The 17,688-nt window shown below is 41.2% G+C and overlaps 1 protein-coding gene across 12 annotated transcripts in view; it reads left to right on the top strand.

The window, feature by feature from the left end:
• LOC115197614 (neuronal cell adhesion molecule) overlaps positions 1-13,396 on the top strand; it is a 153,428-nt gene extending 140,032 nt beyond the window's left edge. For 8 of the 12 annotated variants that reach the window (XM_029759308.1, XM_029759305.1, XM_029759302.1 and 5 more), the window contains 6 exons: positions 507-572; positions 1,270-1,398; positions 3,923-4,087; positions 5,081-5,212; positions 5,443-5,521; positions 10,755-13,396. In XM_029759308.1, the coding sequence (XP_029615168.1) occupies positions 507-572; positions 1,270-1,398; positions 3,923-4,087; positions 5,081-5,212; positions 5,443-5,521; positions 10,755-10,977 (794 nt within the window). In that variant the 3' untranslated portion in view covers positions 10,978-13,396. The remainder of the gene's footprint in view (positions 1-506; positions 573-1,269; positions 1,399-3,922; positions 4,088-5,080; positions 5,213-5,442; positions 5,522-10,754) is intronic. The other 4 variants (XM_029759312.1, XM_029759311.1, XM_029759307.1 and 1 more) reach the window with 3 other exon arrangements.
• The last annotated feature ends 4,292 nt before the right edge of the window (positions 13,397-17,688 follow it).

Below are 17,688 nucleotides of genomic sequence, written 5' to 3'. Positions count from 1 at the left end.
GTCAAAATCAGGCTACAGTGTTAATATTACTGTGTGCTAGTGCATTTGTTCAGGGAATTTATGTAAATCACAAAGCTCATCTGCATTTCCTGTTGGCGCAGGGAAATTGATCATATTAAAATCCTACAGCTGTACAGACATAATTATATGATGTGGTGCTTATTTGGCTGCTGTAACACCGTTAACCACATAGCACACTCAAAACTCTTCAGTGTCGCATCTAACTTTCAAACGGCGTGATGGCGACTCTGTGACTGCTGATCTATGTCTGTATTTCTATGTCTGGCTGGTGCTGTGCTGTCTCATGCATGACATTGTGCGTGTTTGAACCCTGCTCTGACTGATCCCCCGCAGACATGCTGACTGTTTACTTGCACTTCCACTGCATGCGTGGTAATGGACCTGTTTGTAGCCAGCTCACTGTCTTACCTATGCCTATGGTTGAAGCTGCTGTGTCTGTTGAGTGTTGGGTATGGTGTTTCTTATTCTTCTCCGTGTTGTTCCAGGGAACACCCGAACCCAAACCTCACCTCCCATAGCAGGGTCTCCTCCACGCCACCCATTCCACACGGGTACAGCCGCTCTAGTCAATGTCCATGCACATCTTACAGTCTTAGTGATTTTCTTAATGTATTACAAATGTTCAGGCTTTATTGTCTGAATCCATTTGTAAGGTACTTGTAGGAACGGAGTAATTGTAGATTTAATAGAAGTAGGCCTAACTGAAAGTGGAATGGAAAATCAGCGTGCATCTTGCTTTGATATTGACCTATAGATTCTATGATACAGACAGATGTTCAATATAATGTATGCCTACAAGCAAATGATGTATTATTTGTATGGTATAAACCAGTGATTCCCAACCTTTGTCAGTTACTGTACCACCAACTGAATTTTGCTCTGCCCGGAGTACCCCTGAAGTACCCCCTGATGTGTATTTTACCAGAAGGCCTACGGTCTCATGAGTCTTCTCAAGTACCCCCTGTGGATAGGCCAAGTACCCCCAGGGGTCCTCGTACCCCTGGTTGGGAACCACTGGTATAAACTGTAGCAAAGTCATCTACGGGCTTTGTCAGTATCTAAGTAAGTTGAGTGTGAGTGCACAGACTTAAAGTCAGACTCAGATTGATATATTTTTACGGAGTATTTTAGGAGTATTTTAGGAGTATTTTCAGCAGGAACAGATTGATTAGAACTGTATTTTTTTTATATTGACCTTTGACCTACAGTGTGAGCTTTATGGTTGTCTTCTTCTCTTGTTGTGCTCAGTGCATCCAGCGGCTCCGGCATTCGGGAACGTTAGCTCTTCCGTGGGAGAGAACGGAATGCTTATCAATTGGGAGTACTGGGGAGCGGAAAAACATGTTTATGTAGAATATATAGTTAAGAACGACAACAGTAAGACAAACTATTTTATCCACTGTACATCAGTTATACTTAAACATATGGGTACAAGAGACTCCTACTCAGTGATTTGCTAATGCGGGTTTATACAAACATTGGCAGTTACAGTACCAGTCAAAAGTTTGGACAAACCTACTCATTCAAGGGCTTTTCTTTATTTTTGCTATTTTCTACATTGTAAAGAAAAACCCTTGAATGAGTAGGTGTGTCAAACTTTTGAACTGTACTGTATGTCTAGCACAGATAGGATAACTGATCTAGTCTGATTAAAAAAATCATCTTTGATATACTGCCTTCAAACTGCCCCGACACAAACCTTCAAACTGCCCCGACAGCAGAAACAGTCTAAAACAAGGATGGACGACTCCAGTCCTCAGGGGCCGGAGTGCTGTCACACTTTGTCCCGATTCCTTGCAAACACAGCTGATTTTAACTAATTGCGTACTAAACTGAATATCATGATTAGTAGATTATTGGAGTCAGGTGTGTTAGCTGGGGCAAAAGTGTGACACTAATCAGACCTCTGAGGACTGGAGTTGTCCATCCGGGGTCAAAAAGGATATTTTTTATATCCCATATTGATTGAACTCTCAACATGTCTGTAGTTGTTTTGTTGACCTCTACACCGAGGGTGAAAACACACACATAAAGTAATTGTGTTTGTAGTATAAATATTTAGAAAAACTGAATTCAAATACTCAAATGCATTTGTACCATCCCCTTAAATGTAATCCCAATAATGTAGTAAAAGTGCCGGTTGAAATAGCATATTAGAGTCATCTGATTTAGTTGAATAACAATTTCTCACTGAGACACATCCTCTAATGCGTTTTTATAATCATACTTCATTTGTAGAATTCCATGAAATAACATATTATGCACGTGGGTCTTTCTATAAATAATGGGGCCAATGGGATCAAAATAAAAAAGATTTTAATGCAGTTCCACATGTGTATTTAGAGGAGTAAAAGTGAATATATGCAAATTGCCCTTAACTCCACCTATACAACAACATACATTGGCTACAATAATAACTTGGACTTTTCAAGCACCAAATTGAGTACATTTTCAAGGGAGGCCTATTCTAATACTTGTATTTCTGAGCTCCAAATTAAAGTTAAGGTAGGCTACTTCAAGCCCCTTGTATTGTTTAAAATTGCAGGTGTAACATGGAAAATACTATTTATTTCTCATGTTATTTCATTACCAGATCATAGTGTCAATAAGTCTATAAGCCTATGTAATGTTTTGTCATTATATCCAGAATAATTAATAGGAAGAGCGTTGGTGTTACGCAATAGTCTATCCTACACATTTGCGCACAGTAGACTTCGGTGTCCAATCCGAGGCACAAAAACATAGGAAAACATGAACACATTAACTTGATGCTTTCTCTGTTAAACCTAAGGAGACCCTGCTGTAAATCAAGCTGACAACAACAGATGATAAAAATCAATTCTCTAGGGTTGTTAGATCCAATGTGGTTCCAGGCACAACTGTCTTCACCAGCGTAACCAATGAGACACCAGAATATTCTGGACATTCCTTTTTTCCAGCACCGTTGTTGTGTCACATTCACTATCACAACAGTTGTTCTTCACTTGACTGTCATTCGGAAAATTCCTTCCTGGATCAGATGATGGTGTGTGAAAATACCATGGTGTAATTAATCAGCTGGACATCCAACAAGTATTATGCATAATTACTGAAGAACCACGGTAATGACAGTATCGATGTAGGTTTTAAGTATCAAGGTAAGGTCACTCTTTTGGTTGAAGCATTCGATTTTGCAATCGCATTTATTATTTTGGATTTGTGTGCCCATGAAAACTGTTTTCACAGCGTAACATAAGAAGAAACTAAATGTTACCTAGTTAAACAGCATTTCTGAGATCTCTATACAAAAAATGGTCAGACAGCTAGATCCAGGATTCTAACAGAGTTCAAGTTCAATGTCTAATTTAACTGATTAATGCTTAATATATGATATAACGCAACTTACACTGCCATAAATGTAAGGACAGAAAAGTAATGTCACATGATTTTGAACAAATTGGTCAAGACACCATCCATGATAAAGGATTTAACAGGTTTTAAATAAACTCGTGAATTATATTGAATATATCTATGATCCCCCTTATATCTTAATGTAATGACATGAAAAAAATTGGCAGATTATTATCAATGACTTATCTGTAACAAGTTTCCCAGTGTTGGAAAAACTCACTGGTTCCCTAGTTTATAGAAAGACCCATATACACAATTAGTGATATCTAATATTGATATGATAGATGCCAGTTCATGACACAAGATAAAACCATCCCTGCATGAAACTCCATAGCCCATCCCAACGTTGTTACAATGTCAGGTGTACGGTGGACATATTAGGACATCAACAATGTTAGTCTAACTAAGTACAGTAGTCCTAATATGCGCACCGTACATTCTGACTATGATGGATGTCCTAAAATGTGCACCGGACAGACAAACATTTTTCAAAGCGCCTTTCTTCCTGCAGCTCTCGGTGAAGAGGAGTGGCAGAAAGAGTATGTCAATGGATCTCAGGCCTATGTGCTGAAGGGTTTAAAGGAGGGCCTGTCCTATAGGGTACGCATGGTTGCCAAGGGTCACGATGACCAAGCGGTGCTCCACCAATCAGAGGAGCTTTTGGTGACCGTTCCAGGTGAGGCAGCACACGATTGGCTGGTCGTCACCGGCGCCGCCCGGCCTCGCCTTGCCTTGCCCTGTGTTGTTGTAGAGATTGACAAACGTGTTTGGTATGCTAGCTGTGTTATTCTCTACTGCTTAGGCACCTGTTCAGTAGGTAAACGATCCAGTTTATTAACAATTAATCTGTTGTTGTGGTCATTCTAATGGAAACGTACGTTAGGCATGTTCAGTAGAGATATAGACGGGGTCGTTTTCTGACCTGCATGATGTCATCCTGTCTGTGTGTTGTTTTTCTGGAGAGACGTCCTGTAAGACCATCTCCTTATAGATCATATCATTCACTTAATGTAGCAGACGGATAAAATTCACCTGACTGTGCTTAACTTAACCTGTCTGTCTGTCTGTCTGTCTGTCTGTCTGTCTGTCTGTCTGTCTGTCTGTCTGTCTGTCTGTCTGTCTGTCTGTCTGTCTGTCTGTCTGTCTGTCTGTCTGTCTGTCTGTCTGTCTGTCTGTCTGTCTGAGATTGAGAGGAAGAAAGAGTGCTAGAAAACGTGAGAAAGTTGTTTGCCTCATGTACTGACGAAGTCGAGCTGTTAACCATCATAATCACTCTCTGTATTAATGTGCCTTCTTTAACTTCCACAGCTGAGATGTTTAACATCACTATCATAACTACTATCAACAACAACAACAACATAACATCACTAACATAACATCACAACTGTCTGTTACAGTAACACTATGTAACAATTTCCAAACAATATGTTAATAAATTGTATTGCTCACAAAGTGTTCATACTATCATGTACTTATTTCTGGTCCATATCTACTTTAGGAGCTGTGATTACAATAGTGGATGTGTGATAATAATGAGAATTCATTTATTGTCCATTACATTGTCATTATATTACAGTATAGGAACAAGGTTACCTTCCTCAATTAAAGCAAGCAGGTCTGTCATTAACAGTTTTGTAATGTTCTCTTCCTCCCCTCGGTGCCTGACCAGCTATGCCATCCAGACAGGTGGACATCGCTACTCAGGGCTGGTTCATCGGCCTGATGTGTGCCATCGCTCTCCTCATCCTCGTCCTCCTCATCATCTGCTTCATTAAGAGAAACAAGGGAGGCAAATACCCAGGTGGGTGACACACACACCACACACACACACACACACACACACACACACACACACACACACACACAGACACACAAGTGCGCAGACGTTCACACACACACATGTCTACGCAGACACGCATGTGCACAGACACACACACACACACACACACAAACACACTCACTTCCGTCTCCACATCCATCACCTAGCTCAGGTCATAGTAACAGACCCATTTGCTCAATCTCTGTCCCTAGTGAAAGAAAAAGAGGATGCTCACACAGACCCAGAGTTCCAGCCTATGAAAGAGGATGACTGTACTTTTGGGGAATACAGGTGAGAAACGGGAATCTGTCCTCTGGAGCCCGTGGGCCAAGATCCTACACCTGCCCCAAGCCAACCACCCCACCAAGGCCCCGCTCCCTCCCCTGACCTGGCATCCTCTCAGCTGGGCAGGAGCTCTGCCCCCCCTCTCCTTACAGCTGACCTCCAGCTGCTGGGCCTCAGACCCCCCCCTCCAGGACCAGCATCGTTCTTACAAGGATTCTGTCAGTGCAGCTCTTTGGCGCAACACAGTAAAGCACAAACCTGTTCTAAGGGAAGAAGTTGGGATGGGGTCAGAGATAGAGACAGGGTCAGAGATAGGGACAGGGTCAGAGATAGGGACGGGGTCAGAGATAGGGATGGGGTCAGAGATAGGGACGGGGTCAGAGATAGGGACGGGGTCAGAGATAGGGACGGGGTCAGAGATAGGGACGGGGTCAGAGATAGGGACGGGGTCAGAGATGGGACGGGGTCAGAGATAGAGACGGGGTCAGAGATGGGACGGGGTCAGAGATGGGACGGGGTCAGAGATAGAGACGGGGTCAGAGATACGGATGGGGTCAGAGATAGGGATGGGGTCAGAGATGGGACGGGTCAGAGATAGGGACGGGGTCAGAGATAGGGACAGGTCAGCGATAGGGACGGGTCAGAGATAGGGGGGGATGGGGTCAGGGACGGGGTCAGGGTCAGGAGTGGGGTCTGTGACGGGTTCAGGGACAGGGACGGGGACGAGGTCAAGGACAGGGGACGATGTCAAGGGACGGGGATTGGATTCTCCTCTGCTTAGTGTGTTGGTGGCCTGTGTGCCTCCCACCAGATTGATATTGTAGTGTGTTTGAATGTGTTGCATCGTTCGAGAAGCAGGATACACAATATAATTCAGGTCTAAGTTTTAGGGGATTTTCAAGCTTTTAAAAACTTTCCCAAGGACTGTCAGGAAAATTTGTAGTATTCAGTTACAGCATCCCAAACTGGCATGCATAAATACTGTACCTGCCCCACTCATTTCTCATTTCTAACCAAATGAATCCCTTGTAATGAATACATTATGCGTATAAATATAGCTATTGTGTTATATAATATACATGCTTTGTAAATGAATGTTTGCATACATAAGCATACAGTGAGGGCACTCATCCCAGTCCATATTAGCTCTAGCTATCTGCAGTGATCTAGATATGCTTGCACTAGCATCCTCTAATCATTTCTCTAGACTGCTTGCTTTTCCAACCACGCATGCTAATATGAAGAACGTTGAAGCACTTTATTTATCTATAGCGTTTTGGAAACATTATTTTGTGCTGGTCCAGCTGTATCCCCAGTTTATATGATGGGTTTTGTTTTTATATTTGATATTGTTACTTTTTGTATCATATATTTAAACATAAATATGTTATATAATATACATGATATGCTGTGATACGTACATCTATAGATTATGGATATATAATGTTGTCTGATGTGCGTGATGTAGTGAAGATCTTATATGAAACTCACTGTAGGCAATAATGTATTGGATGAAATCCTAGATATGTACAGTATATGTTATCCAGTATGAAGCTACTGTATCAGCATGTTGGAGGGACATGGCCACCACTGAGAGTACTGTCAATTCCAGGGCTAAAAGGATGCTATTTAAAGTTTATACAAGGCAAAATGCTATTGTTATTCTGTCCACATCATACCTCTATCTAGTTTGTGATCCTAACATGAGAGAAATCCTAATCTGTCCATTCAAATAAGAAAATAATAGACAATATAACAGAGTTTACATTGTTCAAAATAACAAGTATTAGACACTATATCACAAGGCTAAATGTATGATATAGAGGGCCTTTGTGAAGAGATATCATACTTTCAATCGATGCCATTATTCCAACCAAGGTGGACTGGAGCTTTATGTCAATAGAGACATAACCACCTAACTCTACTGAACTGCTCTGGTGTGACTGCAGGGTTACATCACCACCTAACTCTACTGAACTGTTCTGGTGTGACTGCAGGGTTACATCACCACCTAACTCTACTGAACTGTTCTGGTGTGACTGCAGGGTTACATAACCACCTAACTCTACTGAACTGTTCTGGTGTGACTGCAGGGTTACATAACCACCTAACTCTACTGAACTGTTCTGGTGTGACTACAGGGTTACCTAACCACCTAACTCTACTGAACTGTTCTGGTGTGACTGCAGGGTTACATAACCACCTAACTCTACTGAACTGTTCTGGTGTGACTACAGGGTTACCTAACCACCTAACTCTACTGAACTGTTCTGGTGTGACTGCAGGGTTACCTAACCACCTAACTCTACTGAACTGTTCTGGTGTGACTGCAGGGTTACCTAACCACCTAACTCTACTGAACTGTTCTGGTGTGACTACAGGGTTACCTAACCACCTAACTCTACTGAACTGTTCTGGTGTGACTGCAGGGTTACATCACCACCTAACTCTACTGAACTGTTCTGGTGTGACTACAGGGTTACCTAACCACCTAACTCTACTGAACTGTTCTGGTGTGACTACAGGGTTACCTAACCACCTAACTCTACTGAACTGTTCTGGTGTGACTACAGGGTTACATAACCACCTAACTCTACTGAACTGTTCTGGTGTGACTGCAGGGTTACCTAACCACCTAACTCTACTGAACTGTTCTGGTGTGACTACAGGGTTACCTAACCACCTAACTCTACTGAACTGTTCTGGTGTGACTACAGGGTTACCTAACCACCTAACTCTACTGAACTGTTCTGGTGTGACTGCAGGGTTACCTAACCACCTAACTCTACTGAACTGTTCTGGTGTGACTGCAGGGTTACATAACCACCTAACTCTACTGAACTGTTCTGGTGTGACTACAGGGTTACCTAACCACCTAACTCTACTGAACTGTTCTGGTGTGACTACAGGGTTACATAACCACCTAACTCTACTGAACTGTTCTGGTGTGACTACAGGGTTACCTAACCACCTAACTCTACTGAACTGTTCTGGTGTGACTACAGGGTTACATAACCACCTAACTCTACTGAACTGTTCTGGTGTGACTACAGGGTTACATCACCACCTAACTCTACTGAACTGTTCTGGTGTGACTACAGGGTTACCTAACCACCTAACTCTACTGAACTGTTCTGGTGTGACTACAGGGTTACCTAACCACCTAACTCTACTGAACTGTTCTGGTGTGACTACAGGGTTACATCACCACCTAACTCTACTGAACTGTTCTGGTGTGACTGCAGTAAGTCCTGTACTATAACTGTGATGTAACTGTTCTGGTGTGAATGAGGTAAGGAAGGGTACTGCTAGGTGTCAGGCAAGGTAAGGAAGGGTACTGCTAGGTGTCAGGCAAGGTAAGGAAGGGTACTGCTAGGTGTCAGACAAGGTAAGGAAGGGTACTGCTAGATGTCAGGAAAGGTAAGGAAGGGTACTGCTAGGTGTCAGGCAAGGTAAGGAAGGGTACTGCTAGGTGTCAGGAATGTTAAGGAAGGGTACTGCTAGGTGTCAGGCAAGGTAAGGAAGGGTACTGCTAGGTGTCAGGCAAGGTAAGGAAGGGTACTGCTAGGTGTCAGGAATGTTAAGGAAGGGTACTGCTAGGTGTCAGGCAAGGTAAGGAAGGGTACTGCTAGGTGTCAGGCAAGGTAAGGAAGGGTACTGCTAGGTGTCAGGCAAGGTAAGGAAGGGTACTGCTAGGTGTCAGGCAAGGTAAGGAAGGGTACTGCTAGATGTCAGGAAAGGTAAGGAAGGGTACTGCTAGGTGTCAGGCAAGGTAAGGAAGGGTACTGCTAGATGTCAGGAAAGGTAAGGAAGGGTACTGCTAGATGTCAGGAAAGGTAAGGAAGGGTACTGCTAGATGTCAGGAAAGGTAAGGAAGGGTACTGCTAGGTGCCAGGCAAGGTAAGGAAGGGTACTGCTAGGTGTCAGGCAAGGTAAGGAAGGGTACTGCTAGGTGTCAGGCAAGGTAAGGAAGGGTACTGCTAGGTGCCAGGCAAGGTAAGGAAGGGTACTGCTAGGTGTCAGGAATGTTAAGGAAGGGTACTGCTAGGTGCCAGGCAAGGTAAGGAAGGGTACTGCTAGGTGTCAGGAATGTTAAGGAAGGGTACTGCTAGGTGTCAGGAATGTTAAGGAAGGGTACTGCTAGACTGGTGTGAGAGGAGGAACCAAAGAGCTGCTATACTGTGATATCTGTTAGATAAACAGTAACTAAAGCCACTTGGAGAAAAAGGCCTGTTGTAAAATCCATCCCAGGATTACACCACTGTCCTTATGTGTCTTCTAAACGGTTATGAGCTGTCATAAAGCCTACATAGTGATGTCATAACATATCATAGGATAATTTTTTTGTGCCATATGCAGTGATTTTGATCAGTTAACTGTAGATTGTATCCTCGTTCCGTTAGTCATTTTTATGCAATGTGATATAAGCTGACATAACCTGTTATGAATGGTAATTACACATGTAGTAAATTATTAATAATCGTTATTAAAGCTTTATGATGGAGCGTTCACCTGCTATTCACTGTCATGAATCATAACCTCAATTCGATTTCAATGTTGTCTAACTAATGCTAAAAAAAAAGTGTTATTTGCCGTTTCTTCATTTGTTTGCCAAATTGTGATAATTTGTATTTTTTTAGCTTTGAGTCATTTGGCTGAAAATGTGCTTTTCATATTTGTTTATTTATATCATTGCCTTGGATTTTGTGTTTTTCATTGCAACCTTTGTTGCTGAGAAAAGTTTACGTCTAGCAACACAGCACGTATTATTATTTACTACCTCGTGTTGTGCTTTCATGAGGAATTCAGAACAGCTATGATTTCGCTTGAATTCCCCTGTTGCGTGATGGAACCAACTAATCGATCATGTCTCTCATTTTTTTTAGACTTGGGGCAAAGTCAATTCTGCTACAGAAAATGAATCTGCTGCAGTGGCCAGAAATGTTAATGACTATCAGAAGTAGTACTATTTGAGTAAATATTTCAGTATTTATACAATATTATCATAAGTAACTAAAATTGTAGACTGATCGGATCGATCAATGGATCAGGCCTTAGGCTATCCTACTTTCCATATTAATCAGGAAATTACAAAACTACCAAAGGTCATTTGACCTGGGAAATCAAAGTAAAATGAATTTGCGGACCTTCAACGCTCCATCTAAAAAAAAGGCCATGCACTAAACTCCTTGTTTACATTCTCATGTCATCATAACACCTGCACGTCCTTTTCTCCTAGTGACACTGAGGACCATAAGCCGTTAAAAGGGAGCCGCACACCTTCTAACGGGACGGTGCACAGGGACAGCAGTGACGACAGTTTAGTTGACTATGGAGGTGGAGACGGACAGTTCAACGAGGATGGGTCTTTTATTGGGCAGTACAGCGGAAAGAGCTCCATCAGGGAAACTGCTGAGGGCCCCTCCCCGGTTAATACAACCACTATGAACTCCTTTGTGTAGCCAGTCAACTGGTCCGCCAGGCCACTAGGTGGCGCTACAGTATATTACACTTTTATGTGTAGCCAGGCCACTAGGCAGCGTTGCAGATACTTATATATTCTTTGCGTAGCTAATTAGACGTTTATCCTCCCAGCCAATAGGAGACACTGCGGTGACTGTTCCGTCCCCCATATCACAGGACTGACCAATCACATCATTGTGTGGCTTATCATCATCACCATTACATGCCCCACCCATCTGCACCCAGAACCACCAATGAGAACCACCCTGCTGTCACAGACACATAAGATACACATTGGAGATACTAGATACTCCTGGAGGACTAAGATTCTTATACAGTGCATGGAAATCCTGAAATGATGTACATCCATATATTAACATATTGAGATTAACACTAATTAGTATATTACACAGAAAATATTGTCTATTTTGGACTACTATGTGGTTCACATTTGTATTATTTACCATATTGTTTTTCCAGTCAAAGCGTCATCTTGATATTATTGTGTATGTTAGAGGTACTTTTTGTCCCTCAGGGCCACCATAAAGAGGCATCAATGTCTTTGTGGACCTAGTGGTGAAATGAGTTACTAAATGTATGGCTATTATTCTATGTATTTGTGCAAGATGGGCAGTTTGTACAGTTTATACAGTTGTTGTTGTTGCAGAAAGGTTGAATTTACAGTTACAGAAGTAAAGGTTGAATTTACAGTAACAGATGTAAAAGTTGAATTTATAGTTAGAAAGGTAAAGGTTGAATTTACAGTAACAAAGGTAAAGGTTGAATTTACAGTAACAAAGGTAAAGGTTGAATTTACAGTAACAAAGGTAAAGGTTGAATTTATAGTTAGAAAGGTAAAGGTTGAATTTACAGTAACAAAGGTAAAGGTTGGATTTACAGTAACAAAGGTAAAAGTTGAATTTACAGTAACAAAGGTAAAGGTTGAATTTACAGTGCAGGATTTTGTACAGTATGTACTGTATATGCAGACAGAGAGCTCCTAAATGTATTATTCTTTTGCTGCGAATGCAAATGCTGAAGCTATACACGCCCTCATGACATCATCCTCATGACCTTTGACCTGCATGTGACCTCATTTCCTGTGGTTGCACCTCACATGATCTCACCTGACGGTGACCTTATGGCTCTTCTTGTCAGACCCCAAGGGCATGTACTGTCATCCCATGGCAGCTTTTCCTTTTCTTTTCAAAATGTCATGTTCATTTGTGGTGCTTCATGGGTGGCCTTCAGCAGTAGTGTGCCTCAGAACTCTGATTCAGTTCAGTCTAGATTCATTAAAAAAAAGACTGTTTTACACAGAGTTCAGTGAGTGGAACGGGCACAAAGCCAGAGGACTGTGGAGTCACACTCTTGGGGGTGATGAGTTCAGTAGGGAGGGATGGAAGGATGGAGGACATCATAAAGGAAGGAATACTTCATATAGTCATGTTTTAAAAAGCTTCCCAGGGCTTTTTCTCAGATAGGGGATTTATTTTCCTTCCATCAAGCTGCACAGGGCAGCCATATTGGACACAGCAAATGCATTTTATGTTTAAAATTCCTTGTTGTTTTCAAAGGTTCTGGTCATCTATGAAGTGTTTGTCATTCTGTGGTGCACGTGTGTGTGTGTGCTGTTGTTGAGGGGATAATAGTCATGCTAGGAGAGAGGTGCTCACTCGTATGAAGTACATTTGAGGTGACATGGGTTCGCAAGCTATTTTATTTTCTTAACTTGCATCAAGTTTTACGTTGTTGTTGTTATTATTTTTTTTACAGAAATGTCGATTATTTGTTGAATTTGTAAATATAGAATTTTGAATGTACAGAGAAACACAGCTAGAAGAGCTTAAAGGGATGGTTCACCTAAATTACAAAATTATATCGCAACCTGAAAGGAAGAACTGTGCATGAAATAGTTTGACTTGTTGAGAGAGCTGTGTTCAATATAGGCTACTATATATATATATATATATATATAGTAGCCTATATGTGTTTTTATTTCTTTTTTCTTAGCTGTGAACATTGTACATTATTGTAACTAACAGGACAAGATGTTGCCCATGAGTTCAAATTTGAGTTTTTTTCATTTGTCAGCAATAGAGTTGTGTGTTTCTGAAATGTCACTTCTCTGTATTAAATGAAACCATACAGTACTCAGTAAACATTGAGATTTAATGTACTTTGGAGTGTTAGATAAGTACTATACTGTACTATAACATTGTGGGTTATTTAGCACAAAGTCTACCAAACTCATCCACTTTGTGACAGTATTGCAAATCGGTTGTATTCTTATTCAAAAACTGTTTCAAGGTTTTTACTAACTATGTATGTCTCTTTTCATTTATATTTAAGTTTCTCCACTTAGTGCAAGAATGAAGTGGAAATATAATGAATGAATAAAATATAATTATCTGCTTTGATGTCAGTTCTATTTTTTACTGTAAAGCTTCATTCTGACTGTTCTTATGTCCTGCAAGCAAACGGAGCATTGAGAATTCTCTGATAGGACCAAGGTAACGTATCTGATGAAGGCAATTATACAGCAAGAGCTGCAAAATGGTCCCCTAAATATTATATTATACTGTACTAACCCAATGAGTCCCATTTTGGACGGTGAGTTACAGACTTCTGGGTTGTACCGTTGTATTAGTCTTCTGTATCAACAGATACCAATCATTAGTCTGTGTGATTAACGGGGGCTGAGCTAGAACGGAGACAAGGGCAGATCCCGAAGGTGGCCAGGGCTGGGTCTTTTATACAGAAACGTCTGTAGAGTCGAAGGTGGCCAGGGCTGGGTCTTTTATACAGAAACGTCTGTAGAGTCGAAGGTGGCCAGGGCTGGGTCTTTTATACAGAAACGTCTGTAGAGTCGAAGGTGACCAGGGCTGGGTCTTTTATACAGAAACGTCTGTAGAGTCGAAGGTGACCAGGGCTGGGTCTTTTATACAGAAACGCCTGTAGAGTCGAAGGTGACCAGGGCTGGGTCTTTTATACAGAAACGTCTGTAGAGTCGGAGGTGACCAGGGCTGGGTCTTTTATACAGAAACGTCTGTAGAGTCGAAGGTGGCCAGGGCTGGGTCTTTTATACAGAAACGTCTGTAGAGTCGAAGGTGACCAGGGCTGGGTCTTTTATACAGAAACGTCTGTAGAGTCGAAGGTGGCCAGGGCTGGGTCTTTTATACAGAAACGTCTGTAGAGTCGAAGGTGGCCAGGGCTGGGTCTTTTATACAGAAACGTCTGTAGAGTCGAAGGTGACCAGGGCTGGGTCTTTTATACAGAAACGTCTGTAGAGTCGAAGGTGGCCAGGGCTGGGTCTTTTATACAGAAACGTCTGCAGAGTCGAAGGTGGCCAGGGCTGGGTCTTTTATACAGAAACGTCTGTAGAGTCGGAGGTGACCAGGGCTGGGTCTTTTATACAGAAACGTCTGTAGAGTCGAATGGTTTGAGCTACAAACTATTAAAAGCTATGAAAAACTGAGACTTTTTATCTATGATACTCACAGGCCACACTGCAGTCATTAGAAGGTACAGGGTTCTTCAACAGAACAACATAGTAAATCCCAGGACATAGCGTCTATAATACTGTAAGGGGTTATTCTACATAGATCATAGTAAATCCCAGGACATAGTGTCTATAATACTGTAAGGGGTTATTCTACATAGACCATAGTAAATCCCAGGACATAGTGTCTATAATACTGTAAGGGGTTATTCTACATAGATCATAGTAAATCCCAGGACATAGTGTCTATAATACTGTAAGGGGTTATTCTACATAGACCATAGTAAATCCCAGGACATAGTGTCTATAATACTGTAAGGGGTTATTCTACATAGAAGACCATAGTAAATCCCAGGACATAGTGTCTATAATACTGTAAGGGGTTATTCTACATAGATCATAGTAAATCCCAGGACATAGTGTCTATAATACTGTAAGGGGTTATTCTACATAGACCATAGTAAATCCCAGGACATAGTGTCTATAATACTGTAAGGGGTTATTCTACATAGAAGACCATAGTAAATCCCAGGACATAGTGTCTATAATACTGTAAGGGGTTATTCTACATAGATCATAGTAAATCCCAGGACATAGTGTCTATAATACTGTAAGGGGTTATTCTACATAGACTATAGTAAATCCCAGGACATAGTGTCTATAATACTGTAAGGGGTTATTCTACATAGACTATAGTAAATCCCAGGACATAGTGTCTATAATACTGTAAGGGGTTATTCTACATAGACCATAGTAAATCCCAGGACATAGTGTCTATAATACTGTAAGGGGTTATTCTACATAGACCATAGTAAATCCCAGGACATAGTGTCTATAATACTGTAAGGGGTTATTCTACATAGACCATAGTAAATCCCAGGACATAGTGTCTATAATACTGTAAGGGGTTATTCTACATAGATCATAGTAAATCCCAGGACATAGTGTCTATAATACTGTAAGGGGTACTTCTACATAGATCATAGTAAATCCCAGGACATAGTGTCTATAATACTGTAAGGGGTTATTCTACATAGATCATAGTAAATCCCAGGACATAGTGTCTATAATACTGTAAGGGGTTATTCTACATAGACCATAGTAAATCCCAGGACATAGTGTCTATAATACTGTAAGGGGTTATTCTACATAGATCATAGTAAATCCCAGGACATAGTGTCTATAATACTGTAAGGGGTTATTCTACATAGACCATAGTAAATCCCAGGACATAGTGTCTATAATACTGTAAGGGGTTATTCTACATAGATCATAGTAAATCCCAGGACATAGTGTCTATAATACTGTAAGGGGTTATTCTACATAGACCATAGTAAATCCCAGGACATAGTGTCTATAATACTGTAAGGGGTACTTCTACATAGATCATAGTAAATCCCAGGACATAGTGTCTATAATACTGTAAGGGGTTATTCTACATAGATCATAGTAAATCCCAGGACATAGTGTCTATAATACTGTAAGGGGTTATTCTACATAGACCATAGTAAATCCCAGGACATAGTGTCTATAATATTGTAAGGGGTTATTCTACATAGACCATAGTAAATCCCAGGACATAGTGTCTATAATACTGTAAGGGGTTCTTCTACATAGACCATAGGAAATCCCAGGACATAGTGTCTATAATACTGTAATAAGCTCACATAGTTACTGTCACAAACTCCACACAGTTATCATTGACTAGTTGGATATTCATTTCCCACTGAGCAAACCATTTCTGTACGTACAGCATTCATATCCATTCATTTTGATCAGGTTTTTGCTTTGGTGGACCTTATTTTTTTTATTGACATTTGTCAAAACTCATAAAAAACTCATGTTTATGTAAAATTGTTTTGTGTTCTGCTTGTTTTGGGTTCAAATTGTTTTGTGTTCTACTTGTTTTTTGTTGTAATTGTTTTGTGTTCTACTTGTTTTTTGTTGTAATTGTTTTGTGTTCTACTTGTTTTGAGTTCAAATTGTTTTGTGCTCTAATTCTTTTGTGTTCTACCTGTTTTGTGTTCTAATTGTTTTGTGTTCTAATTGTTTTGTGTTCCAATTGTTTTGTGTTCCAATTGTTTTGGGTTCTAATTGTTTTGTCTTCTAATTGTTTTGTGTTCTAATTGTTTTGTGTTCTACTTGTAGCCATGGTTGGCCTGAATGGTAAACATTTTCATTGTGAGTCTAAATATAAGGGCTGGACATGCCAGATAAATGAAAGTCAGATAACAGAAAGTCAGATAAATGGAAAGCCGATTTTTGCTGGCATCTCATGATTGATTTAACCATGATAATGTCTCATAGCAGCAGTGTGGTTTGCTCCACTACAGACCAAGTCATTGGCAATGGGAATAAGCATCAATGAAGAGGACGATGTTTTCACACATTCACAGAGCTGGGGGGTAAGGTGAGTGTGTTGGTGAGTGGCTATATTTTGTCATGAGAAGAATGCTAAACACATTGGGGTGCTTATACCTGGGATATTTTTAGCGATGAAGGACTTCCCGAGGGAACTTGGGTGAAATGAAAACACACATCAGTTTACAAGGCCCCTCAGGGCCCAGAACCAGACTCTCCCTGACAGGAAAAGGTAAAACACACCAATAACATGCTGTGAGTCAGGCAAGGCAGTAAAAGTATTACGTCGGCTGGCTGAGTCTTAAGAAGTCTGCTGCTTGTCTCACTGTAAACTGGAGGGAGATAGAGAGTCACACACAGAGAGAGAGAGAGAGAGAGAGAGAGAGAGAGAGAGAGAGAGAGAGAGAGTCACACACAGAGAGAGAGAGATGGATAGAGAGTCACACACAGAGAGATAGAGATGGATAGAGAGTCACAGACACAGAGAGAGAGATGGATAGAGAGTCACACACAGAGAGAGAGAGAGATGGATAGAGAGTCACACACAGAGATAGAGAGAGATGGATAGAGAGTCACACACAGAGAGATAGAGATGGATAGAGAGTCACACACAGAGATAGAGAGAGATGGATAGAGTCACACAGAGACAGGGGGTGAGGGAGATAGAGAGTCACACAGAGAGAGAGATGGATAGAGTCACACAGAGACAGAGAGAGAGAGAGAGAGAGAGTCACACAGAGACATTGACAGAGAGAGAGAGTCACACACAGACAGGGAGTGAGAGAGATGGATAGAGAGTCACACAGAGACAGAGAGAGAGAGATGGATAGAGAGTCACACAGAGACA

The sequence above is a fragment of the Salmo trutta genome, chromosome 7 (assembly GCF_901001165.1).
Source record: "Salmo trutta chromosome 7, fSalTru1.1, whole genome shotgun sequence".
Lineage (NCBI taxonomy): Eukaryota > Metazoa > Chordata > Actinopteri > Salmoniformes > Salmonidae > Salmo > Salmo trutta.
This window is presented reverse-complemented; position numbering and strand designations above follow the sequence as displayed.